At 35.4% G+C, this 22243-nt stretch overlaps 1 protein-coding gene across 1 annotated transcript; it reads right to left on the minus strand.

The window, feature by feature from the left end:
* Positions 1-6927: 6927 nt before the first annotated feature.
* Smp_195060 (conserved Schistosoma protein, unknown function) lies at positions 6928-16775 on the minus strand. The gene is made up of 6 exons (XM_018789884.1): positions 16619-16775; positions 14577-14635; positions 12822-12887; positions 12695-12766; positions 8291-8377; positions 6928-6983 (listed from the first exon to the last, which is right to left on the minus strand). The coding sequence occupies exons 1-5, from the start codon at positions 16733-16735 to the stop codon at positions 8359-8361; spliced, it is 333 nt and encodes a 110-aa protein (XP_018655283.1). The 5' UTR covers positions 16736-16775; the 3' UTR covers positions 6928-6983; positions 8291-8358.
* Between the last annotated feature and the right edge of the window lie 5468 nt (positions 16776-22243).

The following is a 22243-nucleotide window of genomic DNA, read 5'->3' on the forward strand; positions in this document are numbered from 1 at the left end:
TGGACTACGTGTTGTCTTCATGTTCATATGGTCAAAAGAAACTTCAACTTTCAAACTACTTCAACCTTTATAGCTCGCTAGCAAACTATGTTCAGAATGTGTACAAGACTTCTGATACTACATCCTGCAAATTAAATATTTTTCAACTCTTATGATGGTGAGAAGTTTTCAACATAGTGATTACCTAACAGTTGAAACCCAACAACTCTGTGCATAAGTTGGCATTATGTCTCTGAAAGAAATTCAGTTATTATTGTTTTCCAGTCACTTACATCCAGATATACACTATCTACCAACATTTGTTCAATTTGTCTTACACTACTTATAAGTAACTGTAGAGTATATGATAAATTCTACCAACTTCTGAAGAAGTATATTAATAAAAAAAATTGTATGATCTAGTGATTGTTGAATGTCGAAGAAATCATCGACCGATCAATGTTAGACCACCATTGAGAACCTGGAAGCACTGGCTGGCGACTTCGTCCTCCTACTAGAACCTTCAGCAGTGAGCACGCATGAGCTCGCACACGACAATCATACTTACCGCCTTCGTTTCCGCGCACGATCGAGTTAACCTGTAAGTCACTGATCCAGGGTTCACCGATATTAATGCTTAACTGCAATCAATTCAAGACCTTGCACAACAATCTACCATTGTTTTCAGTGAGTAAATGCCTCGCACTCAGCAAGGTATAACTCCACTGATCACAGTACAAAAGATTATTGACATATATCTAATGATACATCTATGATTTTCAGTGTACGGCATGTATTTCTTCTCAACAAAAAAATGCAGTAGCGATATTTCATGATGAACTCATACGAAATGATTGTTAAATAATTAGCGTGCTGAAAAGTTTATTTTGATTCACTTTTGATTTAACAAAGAACAATAAATTCAGAATTGTTTGGATCGAAATATATAGCTACTATCAATAATACGCTAATGATTTTACTATGTATGTATACCCTAATAATAATAAGATTGAAAAAGATGTTAAGAAGGACTGCATTAACTGTAGGGGAATATTCAATTATGAATAAGGAAGTTCAGGTGTAAATTCATCACAAGTTGATTAATATTCTGTAATAAAACACGACTCCTCATATTTCTCACATATTTCGTAGTACTGGGGTGTATGCTACTTATGTCTATCAACATAAGTAGTGTATGACATAAATTGGAAGTGGAAAACCTGGTAGTAGAAGGCTATGAAGATGGAGTTAAAGAGAATAGAAAAGAATCGTGAACAGAAAGAATTATACAGAATGTGAAGGACAAGTGATGGACTTCTGCAAATGAAGTATTCAATTCATGGTTCTCATATTTTACCATCATATTCTATAAAATAAAGTTTCAGTCATATCTTGCATTAGCACCATACATCTGCAAGATCGATTGTCTATTTCTATTTTTATTTAAAATAAGAGGATTTTTGACAAGTGTAATGGTGTGTATAAGTTGTGCTATATAATGCCACCTGAAGAAAATTGATCTGATTGGTGCTTCGGTGTGCTGAGACAAGTCAAGTGAAGACTCAGTTAAGATATCGCACAATAACAATTCATCAGATGTAAGATAATATAACAGAAATATTGGGAAATTATCAGTGTTTGTTTCAGGAAGGAGATGACTCAAAAATACCCCACCAACAAGCCTTAAGATTTTAATATGGATAACAAGCACACCAACTCAGCCTGTATCCACTCCGGGGGCTGCTGTCCGGTCCCAAGCTCGGGTTAAAGAGGAGGGTTGAGCATGGTGTTAGCGACCGTATCCCGTATAAAACTCACTTGCTAAAAAACGCTAACCAGAAGAACCATTCTGTAGCGGTAAATAAATCCCCAAAATCAATAGCTCTGTAAGTTTTCAACACTTGATGCTGATCACATCAGTTTTAATGGACTCACCTAACTGAAGGCGCTCGGTCATGCATCCGCATCAGATCACGAGTGGAAACACCGTGCTCAACATGTCCCTGCAATAGCTAGTCAGATTAGATCAGTCGATCCATGGTATATTGATAATCTATCAAATATATCTTAGAACCTCCTCGCTTCTGTCTTCTGATTTCACTTGGTGGGTACGATTTATAGTAGAAGGTGTTACTGGTTAAAGCGTTGTCAAACTCCAAATAGCTGTGTCATCTTCAATTCAAACCATTTAAACTCTGTCCTGGGAGTCAGAAGGTCCTCATTTAGAAGAGTTATGACGCCTCATGGTGAAAGTCGAGCTCCTTCGGAAGCCACGAGGCCGATGCCCATTCTGACAACCAGACCAAACATCAATCTACGTACGTGGAATGCTCGTACAATGTGGGAGACTGGGAGAGTCTTCCAAATTGCTGCCGAAATGAGGAAATACAACCTAAGGGTGCTTGGGATCAGTGAAATACATTAGACGCAGGTTGGACAACAACGAATATCTTCAGGGGAGTTTCTGTTATACTCCGGTCATGAAGAAGAAAATTCCCCACATACACAAGGAGTTGCAGGGATGCTGTCCAAATAAGCACAAAATGCACTTATAGGATGGGAATCTCATGGACCCAGGTTCATCAAAGCCTCCTTCAAAACAAAGAGAGATGGCATTACAATGAACGTCATCCAATGATATGCACCTACTAATGACTACAATTAAGATATTAAAGATCAATTCTACGATAGACTGCAGTCAATCGCCGAGAAGTGCCCAACAAATGGCCGAACTATTCTGATGGGAGATTGAAATGCCAAGGTTGGAATAGACAACATCGGATATGAAGATATCAAGGAACGACATGGACTAAGAGAAAGGAAAGAAAACAGTGAGAGATTAGAAAACCTATGTGACTTCAATAAATTGGTCATAGGCGGCACTATATTCCCACATAAACGCATTAACAAAGCCACATTAACTTCACCGGATCACACTACACAGAACCAATTCAACCATATCTGTATCAACAAAAAGTTCAGGAGGACGATGGAGGATGTGAGAACCAGAAGAGGAGCTGATATAGCATCAGATCATCACTTGCTGGCCGCCAAGATGAAACTAAAACTTGAGAAGCACTGGACAACGGCGCGGACAACATCACAAAAGTTTAATACGCCTTTTCTTCGGGATACTGACAAGCTCAACAAATTCAAGATAGCCCTCAGCAACAGGTTCCAGGCCTTTCATGATCTACTCAATGGAGAGGGAACTACTATGGAGAGCAACTGAAAAGGGATCAAGGAAGCAATCATTTCAACATGTCATGAGGTTCTGGGTAACAAAAATCACCACCACAAGGAATAGATCACTGTTGGTACACTGGATAAGATTGAAGAAAGGAGGAACAAGAAGGTAGCAATCAATATCAGCCGAACAAGAGCAGAAAAAGCCAAGGCACAAGCCAAATACACGGAAGTAAACAAGCAAGTGAAGAGGAGCATCAGAACCGACAAACGTAAATATGTGGAAGATTTAGCAATGACAGCGGAAAAGGCTGCAAGAGAAGGAAACATGAGACAACTGTATGACACAACAAAGAAAATCTCTGGAAATTACCATAAACCAGAACGACAAAGGCAAGGTAATCACCAACATTGAAGAACAGTGAAACAGATGGGTAGAACATTTCAAAGAACCCTTGAATCGACCAGCTCCACTGAACCCACCCAACATCGGAGTAGCACCCACGGACCTCCCAATCGATGTTGGCCCACCAACGGTTGAAGAGATTAGCATGGCCATCAGACAAATCAAGAGTGGCAAAGCAGCGGGACCAGACAACATTCTAGCAGAGGCACTGAAAGCAGACGTAGAAGTTACTGCAAAGATACTCTACATTCTCTTCAATAAGATTTGGGATGAAGAACAAGTACCAACAGACTGGAAAGAAGGATTTCTGATCAAAATACCAAAAGAGGCAATCTCAGAAAGTGTGATAACTACAGGGCTATCACTCTTTTCTCATTACCAGCAAAAGTCTTCACTAGGGTGTTGTTAAACAGAATAAAGGACTCCGTAGACGCCCAACTTCGAGACCAACAGGCTTGATTCCGCAAGGATCGATCATGTACCGACCAAATCGCAACTCTACGGATCATTGTGGAACAATCAATTGAATGGGATTCATCACTCTACATCAACTTCACTGATTACGAGATAGCATTCGATAGCATGGACAGGGCAACACCATGGAGCCTTCTTCCACACTACGGCGTACCTGAGAAGATAGTCAATATCATACGGAATTCCTATGATGCATTTAACTGCAAAGTCGTTCATGGAGGACTGACTCGTTTGAGGTAAAGACCGGTGTCAGGCAAGGTTGCTTATCCTCACCCTTTCTCTTCCTCCTGGTGATCGACTGGATCATGAAGACATCAACATCCGGGGGGAAGCACAGGATGCAATAGACTGCTAAGATGCAGCTGGACGATTTACACTTCTCAGATGATCTGGCTCTTCTATCACACACTCAACAACAAATGCAGGAGAAGACGATCAGTGTGGCAGCAGCCTCATCAGCAGTGGGTCTCAATATATACAAAGGGGAAAGCAAGACTCTCCGATACAATACAACATGCACCAATCGAATTACACTTGATGGAGATTTTGAGGATGTGGAAACCTTTACATATCTGGACAGCATCATTGATGAACACGGTGGATCTGACGTAGATGTGAAGGTGCGGATCAGAAAAGCAAGAGTAGCATCTTTACAAGCGAAGAACATCTGGAACTCAAAATAATTGTCAACCAACACCAAGATCAGAATTTTCAATACAAATGTGAAGACAGTTCTATTGTATGGGGCGGAGACGTGGAGAACTACGAAAGCCATCATCCAGAAAATACAGGTGTTTATTAACAGTTGTCTACGCAAGATACTTCGGATCCATTGGCCAGACACTATTAGCAACAACCTACTGTGGGATAGAACAAATCAGATTTTAGAGTAGGAAGAAATGAGGAAGAAGCGCTGGAAGTGGATAAGAAACTCACTCAGGAAAGCACCCAACTGCGTCACAGGGCAAACGCTCACATGGAATCCTGAGGTTCAAAGGGGAAAAGGAAGACCAAAGAACACATTACACCGAGAAATGGAAACAGACATGAGAAGAATGAACAAATGTTGGATAGAATTAAAAAGGAAGGGACAGGATAGAGTGGGTTGGAGAATGCTGGTCTGCCACGTATGTTCCATTGAGGGTAACAGGCGTGAGTAAGTAAGTAAGTAACAAGTACACCAAAATATACACTATATGAAAATTTGGTGCAAGTGAAACATGAGATTACACGGCTACACTTGTGTTACCTAAATCTCTGTTCATGACGTCAGCATTTTTGAATGCCACCTCATGTTCATTCGGTTCTCAGTTCTATTAACAAATCCATGAAAACATATGTCAGAAAGGGAAGTTACATTTCGGCTATTATTACTATAGACTATCTGCCAAACGGACTTTCTCTTGGTTGTCTTTAAATACATAACGTCTAAAAATTGTATTCATAAAAAAGCGATAATCCTTCTGGTGAAGTTGTCAAGCAATTACAATTATAAAGTGAAATATTTTTCTGAGTAAGGCTTATAATAAGATTACTTATTGCTGACTGTATAACCTTCGAACTAGTTTTCAGATAAAGTTCTATTAAGATGATTTTGTAAAAGAGGAGGCTAAGCGATGTAATTTCAAGCAACTAGGAGAATTTCCTTGACTGGTCCAGCAGTTATTCTACTATTTGTCACTCTCAGACTAACTTATACAGTCCTTTATGCTATAAATCTTTTTATTTATTTTAGTAGCCGTTTTTTCCTCACTTTTGTAAGTTACTCAGGACATTTTCTTCCTCCTAAATGTATCATGGTTCGTTTTTTCCACATTGCGCTTAACATAATTATGATGAAAAACTTTCATTGCAGATTTTAAAGATTTTATTATTCTTTTCGTTTCATTATGAATTTATCATTCTTCTAACACCACTTACGAATACACACAATCTGTTATCCTAACACACTTTTCGTTTCACACCAGATGTCTCTTACACAATAAAGTAAATACCTGATTTAAAAATTGTTAACGTTAACTGGATAATCTATTTAGTATAAAGTTTATCAAAGAACCATGTACTTATTTGTATTCAACAAACTCGATGTTTGATTATAATTCCTTGAAAAAGCTTGGACTAGATTATCAGGCGAAACGTTGGATTTACTTCAAATGCATTCACTGAGATTTCACAAATACATTATTCCTCCCTAATGTCTCGTATCAACTTGGCACCTAAATACTGAGAAACTATTCGATCAAATTTAGACAAAAGTTCTTATATGCAGATACAATTTAGTTCTCTTTTTTTCTATAGTATATATTATACAATGTTAATAATATTTCTGAACATTTCAGTGGATTTGGGAAAAAATACTTAAATTTAATACTCTAGATTGCTAAATACTACTTTAAATGTTCATTCAGTGAAGTACATGAATCCACAATTGTCAACTAAAGTACTTTTTTCTAATTTGCGACTACTTATGTTACAAATCATATCACATGAGATGATTTAACACTTTGTAACTAATTATGATGTTCAAAATAGAAAAAAAGAACTTTGAGCAAGCAACTAAATAATCAAAAAAATATTTATCTTTCATTATTTCTCATGAATTACTTTTACATTTAAAGCAATTAGTCCCTTTGATAAATTTCGATCATGTAATAAGAAGACGAAGATTATTTTGAACAAACTAAAAAAAATTTTAGTAAGTGTTTAATTCAAAAGATCATCTGCTTCTAAGACAGATGTACATATTCTACATATTATTACTACTTCTCTCCTACTTAATATATAATTATTCATATGATGTAATATGGATTTTTGCAACATGTCTTGTCAATTCAAGGATACCATGTGGTTTTATATAATAATAAGAAAAAATCAATATTGTATAGATTATTTAATAGATATAATTACAAAAACCAAACCAAAGCAAAAAAAAACATTCATTTTTGCACGTTTTATAAAAGAAGTAATAAATTATAATTTGTTTTGAGTACTGTTTTTGAGTACTGTAGAGAGAACGAATTGACCGATCTAAATATATAAAATTTGAATAAAATTTACTTTTGAAAGTTATCTATTTATGATATGAATTGAAACAAAATAATTTCAAAAAAAAATCAAAAAAAACATACTGAAAAACTCAACGGATTCAAGATAACTCTCAACAACAGGTTCCAAGTCTTACAAGATCTAGTGGAGTAAGAGGAAACTACTATGGATCTCAAGTGGAAATGGATCAAAGAAGCATTAATTTCAACGTGTCAGGAGTTTCTTGGTCACATATAAAAGATTCTTTGATTAGTATTATTTTTCTGTTTATTCATTAATATAATAATGTACAAGTCATTCATACTTTCATTTAACTTTCCAATATAAAGTTGGTTTTCTTCTCATAAGATATTTTATTAATCTTTAATGAATTCTCAATAAATAAAAAATTCTTATGACCATCCTCGTGTTTTCATACAATTTGAACAAAAATTTTATAGAGTACTCAAGTTTTAAGCTTTTTCATATGATAATTGTTGATGATGATACTAATATCAGACATTATGAAATGAAGAATATTCTGTGTAAAAATACTGAATTTTCATGTAATCAATAGAACAGATATTATTCAATGCTTTAGACGTTTGCTAGTAAACAGAATATGACGATCTGAAAGTTCGCATATAATATTGCAGAACAATGAAATGTTTAAGTGGATAAGCAATAAATACAACAATATATATCTATTCATGACTGTTAATTAGTTTTCAACTAACTTAGACCACATTATCTCTACAGCTATAATCCGTGAGTAATAAAACCTGAGGCTTAACAATAGAAAGATTATTGTTACAAATATATATGACTGGACAACAATAAGTATTGATAAGCAAAGATGGATGGTGGCTAGCAGTCGAGTCCAGGACGCGCGTTTCGTACTATTTGGGACTCGTCAGCTGGATGACGCGATGGCGTTTCAAGCGAAAGGTACAGGGTTCGAGTCCCAGATTGAACATCAACTCTGAGATGCAGGTACATCCAGCTGACAAGTCCCAAATAGGACGAAACGCGCGTCCTGGATTCTACTGCTAGCCACTATCGATCTTTGCTTACAATGCTTGTGAATTAAGGCTATATCGAGGCAATACGCACAGTATGCACATATGCCAATTAGAGACTGACCGGTTGCATTCCTAACACATCGATGGGAAGATTCAAACAAACAATACTAAATGAATTTAAACAATAAGTATTACTTACCAAAATTACCAGAAAAATAACTGACAACAGTGATGAGAAAGAGTGATAAAATCCTCTCATTTAAAATTTCAATTACGATTATTATCACTAAGAAAGAGAAAAAATTGAAATAAAGCATTATATCTAGATAAAATACAAAAAATAAAAAATCTGAAAATTTAATGTTGTATACGCTTGCTATCATTTCATATAACGTGTATGGAATAATAGTTTTGACCACATACCTATTTAATCTCAGAACATATATGTTTAAAATGTACTCTTGAAGCCGATGACAAAATAATTAAAATTTGTTTACTTCAATGTAGTTAAAAACGGTGTTTAATTCAATTTCAAATGCTGATTAAGGATTCAACTCCTACTGTAGCTCTTCTGAGGATACTGTCAGTACCAAGACCGCGTAAACGAGGAAAGTCGGGTATAGGGTCAGCAACACAATCCCGTAGAAAAAACCTTGCTAAAAAATTTTAACCAATATTTTAACACAATATCTCCACACAAATGTATGCACAAAGCTACATGGATCACACTGCACAGAACAAGATCGATAATATTTGCATCAGTAAAACGTTCAGAAGGTGAATGGAAGACGTGAGAAGAAGGAGAGGAGCTGACATAAATTCAGATAACCATCTACTTGTTGGTCGCCAGCACGAACGTGAAACTAAAGAAACACTGGACAACTGGACAAACAGCATTGCAAAGATTCAATACAGCCCTCCTTCGAAATACTGAAAAACTCAATCAATTCAAAATAACTCTCAACAACAGGTTCCAAGTCTTACAAGATCTAGTGGAGTAAGAGGAAGCCACTATGGAGCTCAAATTGAAAGGGATCAAAGAAGCACTAATTTCAACGTGTCAGGAGTTTCTTGGTCGCAACAAGCATCATCATATGAAACGGATCTCTGTCGAAATCATTTGCAAGATCTAACACCGGAAGAACAAGAAGACATCAATAAACAAATGTTGAACAATAGCAGAGACAGTCAAACTGACAATGCAAACTGATTATACAGAAGCAAACAAGCGATTGAGGAAGGACATTGGAGTCAACAAGCGGAAATATGTAGTAGACTAGGCAACGAAATCGGCGAATGTTGATAGAGAATGAAATATCAATTAACTATATGACAGAAAGTAGAAACTGGTCGGGAATTGTAGTAAACCAGAGAGACTGTTCAATGATAAGGAAGGCAAGCCAATCAAGAAGAGAGGAACAGGTGTGTACAACTGTTTGAGGAAATCTTGGATGAGCCAGTTCCATTGAATTAACCGGAAATTGAATCTTCGATTAGTGTCCTTCCTATAGATTTCACTTCACCAACGATCCATGAAATCTGGATGGCTATATTTTGCATTTGTCTTTTCATTTCAACTATCGTACAAACGGAGTTATCCAAGGTATAATTCCTGGAGTTAGAGGAAAGATTTTTGTCCATAGTATATTTATTTGTATTTTGAAGTTAAAGTCAGAATAACAGAAAGTAAAATAATTCACGTTTCTATTGTCCCAGTGAAAGTGATTTGACACTAATATGTAAACTTTGAAATACAATTGTAGTTAACATGAGATGGGAACTCGATAACTTTTGTCCGACTGAATAAGAAGTTTTTTCTATATAATGATACTTGTTTGGTGTCTTAATACGTCACTTTCAATGCAACACAGCCCAGAATTAATCGTACCAACTATTTAATTTCATGTGATCATCACTGTCAAAGTAAACTCCTTACTTTCCTTTATTCTTTTTCATCTCATGGTTTACAGGATTGTAAATAACTGAACATTTCTCTGGAAGCACGGAACACAACAGACAGCTTGCATGCAACTATACGATTTGAACTTCGCAGATCATCTAACTCTTCTATCACATACACACGAACAAATGCAGGTGAATACAACCAGTTCAGCAGAAGCCTCTGCATCAATAGGTCTTAACATACACAAAGGAGAAATCAAGATTCCTAAATAGATCACGAAGAACACCAATCCAAACACACTTGATGGACAGACTCTGGAAGAGGTGGAAAGATTTATGTACCTGTGGAGTATAATTGATAAGCAAAAGAGATCTGATGCAGATGTGAAGTCACATATTGATAAAGTAAGGGTGGCATTCTTACAGTTGAAAAACATATGGAACTCTCAAAACAACTCTCAACCAACATCAAAGTCACAATCTTCAATACGGACGTGATAACAGTTCTAATTTACCGAGCTGAAGCTTTGAGAACTACCCCAATCATCATCAAAATGTACAAGTATTTATACACAATTGTCTACGTAGGATACTGAATGTCCATGGGTCGGGTGTCATCAGCAACAGCTTACTATGGGAGAAAACAAATCAGCTTCCATCTGAAGAGGAAATGAGGAAAAGAAGATGGAAGTGGACAGGACATACATTGTGGAAATCATCAAACTGCATCACGAGGCAAGCACTATCTTGGAATCGTGAAGGAGAGCTGAAAAGAGGAAGGTCAAACTACATATTACACTGGCGAAAATAGGCAGATTTCAAAAGGATGAATAGTAGTTGGAAACAAGAGGAAAGGACTGTACAGGACAGATCTCGATGGGGAATGCTGGTTGGCGGTCTATGCCTCTCCATGAGACGTAACAGGAGTAAATAAGTATGTAGTAGACTTTAATACTTTGGTTAATATGCCAAAAAGCAAAACTCAATTTAACGTAAATATGAGATTCGCTTTTTGTCTGACACTTAAAATGGACTGTAATGTAATTACCAATCTCTGTTTTAAGTTCAACTATTTCCGGTTATATTCTGTAATTCAGAAAGATGCATAAGTTTAAGAATATAAATGCTAGTTTGAAGTATTTTTCATGTCATACTTATGTTCTGTGGTTTGTTCACAATCTTGAATGGCTATTTAAGTGTAATTCTATTCTTTGCGACAATTTATTGACCTTGAAATTCCAAATTTTTCTATAAGTCCTCGAGGAGCAACAGACGTAAGTAAGTAAGAATAATGATTTAGCTTATCAATAATGCAAGAAAAACGAGGTATGCCCCGGCCAATCTAGCAAACCATACATGTATAATTGTATCTGACAATTGCTAAGACTAATTACTTAGTTTATCAAGTTGATTTGAATAGCATATTAGATATATACAATTTTCATACAGTTTAACTGAATAGCACGCAGTGTAATAACAAACCATTAGACAACCAACAACTGGTTCGAATAAGTTGTCAGAAAAGAGGTGTACCACCAATTCTGGGTATTTCTTGAAAGAAGATAAATTGTCATGGAAATGCAATCAAAATAAATAATACTATTTTAATGAACAGTGAAAATAAGGATCAAAAGAAGAGGGAATAAACCCATTATGAAAAGTTCATTCTGGATTGAATTTAGTGGACTGAAAATATGTGAATAACAATTTGTAAACAAATGATTAGAATATCAGGATACTCTGAATACCGAGGACTAGGCATTAACAAATTGCTGATTCCAGTAGTGTCTACATTTAATTCTGCTGCAATATTTTTCTTCCACTTCAGTCATTAATATGTTTGTAGCTGTCTACGTACCATAGGACACAGTCGGAAAGCACTTAGTGATATTGTTTCACTCTAGAAGACAAGAAGAAATTAACACCAAGTTATCAACTTTTACGTAGAGCTTTACATATTGTCATACATCATAAATACTCGATTTATTGTGTTATATATAAGTGCTAAGTATTCACTTAATTGTCATATAGGAAGACAGAATATCCACTTTTAACACCGTTTAGTATATTACCAGAAAATGACAATAACTTATCTCTCTCTGAAGATACGATAGAGATTTACGTTTAATATTCCGCAATCCTTGGATACTGTAGATTCATCTAAAGCCAGCAGAACAGTTATATATTAGAGCCATCGTGAGCATGTAAATTTTGGATTCAATCTCAAGTAAGGTTGTTAGCAAGCACTTCTAAAGAGTTATGAACCGGGTGAAGGCAGATGTCCATAGCTCGCTACTTTTTATCAGTCTTTAAACTGATGTAAGTCCATGATATAGATCATCGTCAAACGGTTTGGTAAAACCGTAGCATGATTTTGCTAATATTTAAAAATATTAATAGAGTTTGAACTGCTGGTTAACTCCTAAGGACTATCTATTATGTAATTTATACGTTTTCATGTTACTATTTCTTTTTAAAAGCAAATTTCTGATGAGTGTGCCAAACAATAGACCACATAAAACCAGTTCCCTACATTAGCCGATAATCGTTCTTTAAAAAGTCCGTATTGACAATAAAGGTAATTACACACATCCAAAGAGATAGATGACAAAAAAGTAATGATAAGAAGACTCATATTATTGATTGATAAAAACATTTAGTTGGACAACGACTTTTTCAATCATATAAAACATTTACTCACCCTAGCTTGGATGCATCATCGACTCTATAAGTAACCAGTGGACCTAAGTTCTCACCAAAATCTTGCTGATAACTTTGCAATAGTGAGGTGGATTGAGTCCATTATTTGTGGTAAATAAACACCTTACCTACAGTTTGACATATTTTTGCCTCCACTTGTTTGCTCAGAATATGAGCCATCAGAATTGTCTCCTCTGCATTTATTTACCAGGATGGAGAATATATAATAATCATGTAAGATATAAATATATATAAAACAGCGATAACATCACAAGAAAAGAAAATACAACGTATTCCAACGTTAAAATTGACTGCTATATTATTTTTCAGTGGTGTTTGTTAAAATGGTATTCCAATTAAAGGCAGGCTTATTTCGTCTATATTTTTAAAAGTGTGTTGAAGCTATTCAGTATATATATGTACATATATTATGTACACTCTTTGAATAAAATACATAAACTGTTTTAGAACTATTTACGAGGCCAAAATACTTCATAATATGGTACTTCACTTAAACAATAAAGTGGAGCGTCTTTCAGTGATTACCCAAAATCCATTCGAGGTGCATTTACACAAGTTTTAATCGAAAGCGGAAGATTACCCTTTGTCGATTGTACACTAAACAATCAAAACAAAATTATGATCAAGCTTTAGTAAAGCTAAACCTTTAAAAACGTGAGTGCTGGTTGGATCAAGATTGAACAGCAAATTTAGTGTGTGTACACATCATAAAAGAAATCACATTTTCAAATTAGAATTTATTTTCTGCGATAGCGGGAATTTCCTCAGTGAAACTGCTAACAGCAAATTAATACATTCTGGCAGGAGCTCGGAATTGCTGCAACCTATCTCAAACCATCAAAATGTTATACTTCTGTGGAAACAAATCGTGAATTATCTTTCTGATGGTTTTTACAAACCAAACAACTTAGCACGAACATTTCCTCAGTTTGCTGACAAAAATTACGGGTATAAATTAATTAGTCATCAACAGTATATTAGCTTAAAGTCTGACAATGTTTTAAGAAAAATATTTTTAAGATAATTTCGTTCTCGGTTTTTATAATTAAAACTTTAATCTGGACATTTTCACAAGGGCTATTTGAAATTAATATCTCACCTATTTTCAAACGAAAGTGGATCACCTTCAATGAATAAAGGATAAATTTTATTTGTTTTTTGGACAGAAACTGAGTCTATTGTCATTTACATACTTCACAGTGGAAACGGTATTGATGACAAAAACACTGATTTTCCAGACAGTATGAGGTTAAGGAAAAATTGCTTTTCCTATGGGTTTTCCCTGATATAATAAATGACAATAAATATGGAGTTAGGTAGAGATGATTCCGTCACTCCTAATTAATAGCTCTTACTAGTTTAACGTAGTAACTATAACACGGAAAAACGTAATATTTTGTTAATTTATGACTACGATAACGACGTGCAATCTAACCATTTACTGTAGCGTAAACATTTAGACAAACGCAAGCTGAAAATGTATCATACCTAGTGTTCTTGGATCCTCTTTTTTGATGTCTAGTTTTCAAATCTTACCCTACATTATATTTTTCATTAAACGTTTTCAAGAGCATACATTAAAATTAAAATACGAACCAAGGAGTAATGTTAGCAAACCTATATTTCAGCAGTAAATGACACATCTACAACGCCTTACTGTCACCGTTCTTATCTAAAAAATATTGGATTGGATATTTATGAAGTTTGATTAACAATTTCTACATGCTTAAAAACAAACTAAAAGCAAAATGCATATATCTAGAGAGATTTAAGAGTTGCTGCAAAATTCTAAATAAAAGTTTTGCTCTTCAAATTAGTTCGCTCTTGAATTGTGTAAAAAGTGAAAACTGATGAAAGCAAACCTTTGTTTTCCTGTTGCTTCTCTGTTTTTGTAAACCAGTACTGTCTGCGCAAGTCCGTCCTATGAAACGGAAACATAATTATATTAGCTAAATAAAATAATAAGCACGGCTTAAGATACGTTGGTTACTGATGAATATCAGTACAGTTCTCAAGGATATTTGTCTTACAGTGTAATTAGGTTCTTATTCTGTAAAGATAATTTAATTTTCAAACACTGCTAGATTATATTAAAGTCATACAAAGCACATGTCATTCGCTTGACTTTACTGTTGAAAAAACGCTTTTCCCTCGAGACAATATTTCCTCAAGGTACAAGACTTCTATGACAAACTTACAATTAATTGTACTTACGAACCTAAATATAAAGTAGTTCATAAATCTAACCCAGAACAATGAAGTGTCATAAATTATGATTTTTTCAGGTTAATGCAAACGTAACAACTCCTTCGTAAACTGATAGACTGATCGACAAAACTCTACCATGACTGAAGACTAGATAAATATGACACAAATTATTGCTGAATGACTAACCAGAGGGAACATATCAGCGTCACAGATGGTTAGCCTGTAGTAAATTCTGAGGTTGTGAAGATTAGTGGTTTGGTTTTGAATCCCACAGAAACTATCAGCCCTCCTATCATAGTATCAACTTCCATTGAAAACAGGTACAGGGCTTTCTGCCGACTAACTCCAACCATCTATCATCAAACACAGTCAGTACGATGTCCAGTTACACAGGCTACTGTCGATACTCCATAGTGGTCAACAGAATTCGACTTGCATTACGGGTCAGACGGACGTGACATTTTTCGCCACTTAATAGTTAATCAATTCTATGGTAAGACCCTAAGAATCCACTCAAACGTTTACGGACCTCTCAAAGTGTGCTTTTATAGGCTTTTGTACTAATTCAATCTTTTAACCATACCACTTTTGTGTTCCGCCTTCTCAGAACAAAAATTTCTAGTAATTTCTCGAATGCATTAAATGCTGTTTGTTCATCGCCGTTAACACATCATGATGAATTTTTATCACGAAGAATTTTACTATATACGGTGATTGCCTTCATTATTTCCGATGAATGTTGTTTATTAAATACTCGCAACTCTACAGCAGATATCGCTGTAAGCTACATCAAAGATAGGGATACGATGTGTCGACATTTTGTAATGTTTTCTAAGTTTCATGTAATAAGCCAGACTTTTTAAACTTAATACTCTCTCAAATATCTATACAAATGTAACACAACATGTTTTGGAAATAACTTATCGATGCTAAATAGCTGGTTAATTAGGAACTTTTGCCAAAAAGAGAATGATATACTGTGATGTGCTGTCTGAAGCGTTCGCTTCCATAAACGTTTGGACACGGACAAGGTAGTTGAGATAAAGAGTCCTGATCATTATGAGATTTTTCCTCACGTTCAGCCAGACGCACAATGGTGACATAGTAATCACATATAGAATTCCTTTGAACTGATACGAACTAAGTGGAAACTACGACGACAAAGTCTTATAAAATAATTTTGCAATCTGAGGCACTCAAAATATCTCTATTTATAGACTCTAGCATCCCCTCCTTACTCTCTTTAAGGAACGAATTAGTTCTAAATCTGAAGGTGTAAACGTATTCTCGACATTTAACACATTACAAACCTATTGCAACGGTTTTATTAACCAAGTCACATCCAACACCTCAGGATTCTGAACACTGTTTGTCACATCAAAAATAGACGAGATGTTTGTGGTGAGGGTAGGTGATCATTCTGGAGAGTATCATGGCACGATTGTTAATAAGTCAGTTTGTTGTTGATGACTCTTCCAGAAAATAAGTAATCCGATAAAAACGTTTCAATTGAATTCAGTTATTATAATCCATCTAAGTTGATTAAATTCAGTGAATCCGCTAACTTATACACCCAAATGGATGAGCATCATACTTCTGGTTTCTATCATTGATATGCGAAGATAGGAAATCAAAGCGAGTGACTGTTTTCTATTTGTACTTTGTAAATAATTTTTTCAAAATAGTTACTACTCACGATCATAGGATTGTTACTTAAGTCAATATATGCCTCATCAGTACTTCTGGGTCTCATGCCTTGACGAATGCGGAAGATGTCGTACCGATCTCTGGGAATCCCTCGGTCGGATGACATTTGGATACTTCGGAAACTGGAGTGCGATTATTTATTACGACTTTTATAAATTTGCGCGACCTTGAACGTCAGTGTATAAATTCGAACAAATAAAATTCCCAATTCCTATTACATTAAATAATGACAAAGTAAATTTCAAAAGTGTTTGTATTCCTGCCCTCCATATTATTAGATATTCAATTATTGAGTCCATTCCAAGATTTTCCTGATTTTTCTCAAATTTTTCCCTTGATGGATGTCTTGCTCTGCACTGTGTGTAAAATGTAGAATTCTGAGAGATATCAGAAACTACTCTACAAAGTAATAGAAAAACCTCTTACGCATCTTCTCACTTTGATGCTGTTTAATGCAAACGTTTTCGATTTGCTATGAATTAAAGTTTGTTCAGTCGAGCTGTGTCAAATAATAAGAGCTCGGTTGTGTGACCTTCAGAATAGAATGTTCAGAAATTGAACAAAATTCGTGTCAGGTCTTCGCAGCAATTCAAGAACATATGGGAACGAAAACGGATGTCAGACAAAATCGAAGTCAGAGCATTCGAAACAAGCGCGAAAACGGTCCTAATATATGAAGCTGAAACTTGAAGAAAAGCCACAACACTCATCAAAAAGTACAAACATTTGCAAACAACAGTTTTCAATGTAAAATTCCCTGGACCTGATGGTCAGATACTATCAGAAACAACTTACTGTGGGAAAAAACAAGCTAGCTTCCAACTGCAGAGGAAGTTGGAAAAAGGCGCTAACGCTAGTGAAGACATACATTGCGGAAATTATGAAACGGACATAAGAGGCTAGCACTAATTTGGGATTCCGAAGGGAAGAAGAAAAGAGAAAGATCAAGATCATGCTGCTTTGAGAGCTGGCGGAAGATGTGAAAAAATGAGTAGCGATTGGCGACAACTGGGAAGGAGGGACCTGGACAATATATTTATGAGAATCCTCAACCGTTGATTAAGTGAATAATTAAGTGGAACCCACTTAATAAAATCGATTTGTTCAAAAGGAAGTCGGATCAACGGAATGATGTCTGAAAATTTGTGCTCTTAGTAAATCAGGAAATTTATGTTACCTGAGGATGAATAAATTATCCAGTTTATATAAATATATATGCTGGTTATAATCTTATAATATATATATCCTGAAAATGATAATTACAGAATTAACGCCAGTTTACAGGCATAATCAATTTGATATAAACAGTAACATTAGATGTAGAGAACAAACATGTGATGTAAGATTGTTCTAAGTTTTCTAGTTCAGTAATTGTTTAAGTAGTACGTTTATGACATGTAGTACAACAATCCAATGCATCAGCAGGGAACTCTTAATATTTTTCCTAGGTGGATAGCCTGTTGATTTATGAACGGTGTTATTTAAGGTTATTGTTTGTGCCAGGACGAATTATTGATGAGTATCTACAACTAGAGAAGGTAAAATGAAAACAGAGAGCACGGAAAAACAGAACAATGATCACCAAAATATGTTAGTCAGGTTTACCACTGTTCATGTTAGATATTATTCAAATAAGTCAAGGTTGCTAGGGGCAGTGTTACCTCTCTTTTCCAGCGCCATAATAAAACACCTGATTAAAGTTGACGTTTTTAATTGACTGTTTGTATATTTGCTACAATACGCCCTGGACATTAATTGCACCAAATATCGACCAAACGTTGATCGTCTCCACGCATTCTCTATAGGCCGCGTCAACGTTTACGGTGAAAATTGATGCTTTACTTATATGATTAATATTCTTATGTACTTGAATTTCCCCCGATTTCTCTGACCATTGTGTCAACCTAACTGAGTAACTTACTACACCAAACTCTATAACATTTGTAACATTTTGATATTGCCGTAAAACCGACATGCCTTGTGTAGCATGCTGTCACTTGAAAATTAATTATAACTGTTCATCATAATTTTAGACAAGAAGAAACGGCTTAAACAAAACACACGAAGATCACATTGATAGCAATAAATGAGAGTTACTGATAATATATTCAGTGGTATGCAAAAGTAGATTGGGTCAAGCTGAAAATTTTGGGAATAATCTCAAAACGCAACTCAAACAGGCTATCCAGTACTAAAAAAATATCTGTTGTCAGAGACAAATGAAAATATGGTGTTCTGAGTCCATGAAATGCACTGAAGGCTCAAACTATCCGTTAAACGTTGAGGGTACAACGAAATATCTCTGGGTTAAATATTCATAAATAAGGTGTTACTATAAGACGCGAAACCATTTGAAAGTTTTGTTTATCCTAAGACCATAAGTGTCGTTGATAACATAAGTTAATATTCTGTAAAGAGGAACACCCTGAAGCAACGGAATAGTGTAGTGAAACCAAAATCGTACGTTCGACTCAGTAGCGTCATTGTGACACCAGTTCACAGATATATCGGTTGACGAAAGATATATGTAAGCGCGCTAGATTTGAGGGTCGGAATTAAAGTTTTAAAGTTATGGCCTCAACACTCACCTCAGACCACGGCATAGGTGGTAAACTATCATGTAGTTAAGCAGTTCATAAAAGAAACTCAATCACCAATCCTTTGTGACAATCTGACTGCTACAAAACGTAGATAATATCTGTTCGAGAAAGACGGACAAGTGCTTATCTTTTCAATGCGAACATCTTACCAAAATTTGAAATATGAAATCTTTGACTGCTTAATGATAGTTTATGTCATCAGTTACTCTAAAAGTCTATGAAATACTGTAACCACAAGAAAAAGCATTTTTTCCAAAAGCGGACATATTTGTCCACTTCGTTACAGCGCATTGCTTTGCATTATCCTCTGAAATACTGATGCAATTTTCTAACATAATAATATATTTAACACAAAAATGAAAGAGAGATATAGGATTCTCGAACTTGTGGGGTAGAGTTATATAGCTTCGATCCCTTTCACGCGATGATCATTACTGACTTTCATTGTATTTTAACCATCAAAGTTCACTGTAAACCTTTCAAGTTCAGCATGAAGAGTATTTTGGGTAAAGGTCAGTTCGATTATTCTTTCCACATACTACCCACTTTCTCATGTGATCATCATGAACAAAAGCCCGAAACATTTAGGGTTGGACAGAAAGTGTGCTTTTTATAATTTATGGTAATCGCTTGTCCAAAAGATTAACGGTGAGATGCAATGACTTTGGAGAAAGTAAAAGGTCAAAATAGGTTTAAAATGTGAGGAACGTTAAACTGACAGAAACTGTTTGAGACCTACCAAACAGTTTCGGCATAAAAAGGCTAAAGATTTAAAAAAACAGGTGATTTGGACAAACATTTTGTTCGACAACTGAATACATCTTACCTGTCTATGTTCTTCTGAAAATATTCACACAACTTTCACACCAACCTTTAGTTTTTACACTTACAGAGCAAAATGTCTCGATTGTCAGACCAATATATTATAGGAATAAAAATGTCAAGATCAGAATTATACGAATCTGAGTTCGAAGCTTGAGTGAAAGAAATCTGTCACGAAACCCGTGAAAATAATGATATTCATAATAATGGTTTATAGTCAGTTGCATAGTCCAAGGTTTTCCTATGAAAACTTGATCTGCCTTTATGTAAAGAAAAAAGAAACTTACTATATTTAAGGAGAGTATAAGAAGAATAGTTTCAAACACCGTCTTTTTGACTGCAGATTTATATATCATTCCACGATGAAAATATTTCACAAACGCACAATATTGCTTTTGATCTACACGTCAAATAGCTAAAACAATGGTTAAAAAGCAATATAAGACATAATACAGGGATTTAGTATAAAATAAGACGAGATATCACTTCACAGATAATTTCATTGATAGTAAAATCGTTAGTTTTTGAAAATCAGGTGGTTTCGATAACTGTTTTAGGACATTTAATCTTTTTATGGAACATTCTCGCTTTGTATCAACTGGAATCTGACCTGCCCCCTTCAATATTGACAAATATCGAGTTTCTATTTGGGGATGAGAATGGCTGTTTCGGTCAACTTCTCTCTTTCTAGTTGTTTCAACTAAAAAATACAAGTACTATTTCACATGCAAACACAAGATTTGTGTAAAATCTACTGTCAAAACCGAATACAGTCTTGGAACGACGTTTCTGTGATAGTTAGCCCACTGTCGCTGTGGTACAGTGGTGCCTAAGTAGTACTATGATTGTATGTTTGTGTTTGTGTCACGTGCGTCTGCGATACAGAAAATATACACTGATGAGATTAACAAATTGAAGCACGAGACACCATTAGGTATGATCCTATTAACTCTCACCTGTACATTAACTTTTTTCAAGTAGGCATAATGAAACATGAATTCATCTAAGCCAAAACCCGAACTCATAAACCAATAAAATTGCCTAACGTTGTATACATATCAGTCTATTTTGACAGTAAACGGCAGTGGGTAGGCACTAAGAACAAAAGCACAAATAGCACAATCCTAAATGCTCTAAAAACTGGAAACAAATACATCAGATCAAGATTCCTTATTTTATGTCCTGGTGTTGAGAGGTAACCAGTAGCTACACTACGAGCCAACCCAGAAAATCTCCATAACTACACAAGCAAACCTAAGCCTGAGAATCAGGCAATCTGTGCTCTCAAAGTGCTCAATGGTAAATATCTTACTAATCCCGACAGAAATTTCTTCAGAAAACGCGGTTGACTGATCAAACCAGGTTCCTATAAAAGCGAAACACACCCCAACTCCAGTGTCAGCTGATTACTTAAGAAATATTCATGTAGCGTCCGGCTAAGTGCCAAGAAAACTAAAATCCCTAACCTCAGGAAATTAATAAGAATGCGAGAACACTCTCCCTGTTATTTGAAACAGCATGCGAAGTCACTGGCACACCGTCTTGTTACCTGTTCAAACATTCATTACTGTTACAAAAACTACCAACATAATAAAAAGACCCTACTCTCTCTACAGTCTTTTAAGATAGAAAAAGAAAAGACCCGTTGTACCGCAGACTAGTTAATTATAATCCCAATACTGTCGAAGGTTATCGAATCACTGGCCGAAGGCCGAATGAGGGGATCAATATATATAAGCAACATTCTTAATTAATCACAACACATTTTCAGTTAGAGCAATTCCGGAGCGTTCAGTCTTTTCGAAGTACAGAACAGCTAGACAACCTACCAGAGCCAAGAGATACCGGTCCATTTCGACTTCGTGAAAGCGTTTGATAAGGCATCATTTACTTATAACAGAGGTAGCAAAGAAAGATTTCAGTGATCCACTCATATCTGGGCCCTGAAGCTGCCAAGAGAACAGGCTGTAAATAAAGTGCATGTGAAGTAGAGGGTCTTGATGTCAAGAGTTCCAGAAGAGAATATCTTATGTACACTTCTTTTCCTCCTCTATGTTAATGATTTCGTTGATAAAATTGGCTCAGCAGCACAAGTCTTCGAGGATGATGCGAAAATATATAGCTCCATTAAAAGGGAGAAGGATTTGCTTGAGGTTCTGGAGGATCTTCCAATAATAAAGTAATAGGTCATA

Source organism: Schistosoma mansoni, chromosome W (genome assembly GCF_000237925.1).
Source record: "Schistosoma mansoni strain Puerto Rico chromosome W, complete genome".
Taxonomy (NCBI): Eukaryota; Metazoa; Platyhelminthes; class Trematoda; order Strigeidida; family Schistosomatidae; genus Schistosoma; species Schistosoma mansoni.

Excerpts from the sequence above, each read along its gene's own strand:
- Smp_195060 (XM_018789884.1), bottom strand. The coding sequence starts at position 16,735 with ATGTCATCCGACCGAGGGATTCCCAGAGATCGGTACGACATCTTCCGC. Across the intron at positions 14,636-16,618 it reads TAAGTAACAATCCTATGATC|GACGGACTTGCGCAGACAGT; the intron begins GTGAGTAGTAAC and ends TCCGTTTCATAG. Across the intron at positions 12,888-14,576 it reads GAAGCAACAGGAAAACAAAG|AGGAGACAATTCTGATGGCT; the intron begins GTTTGCTTTCAT and ends AAATAAATGCAG.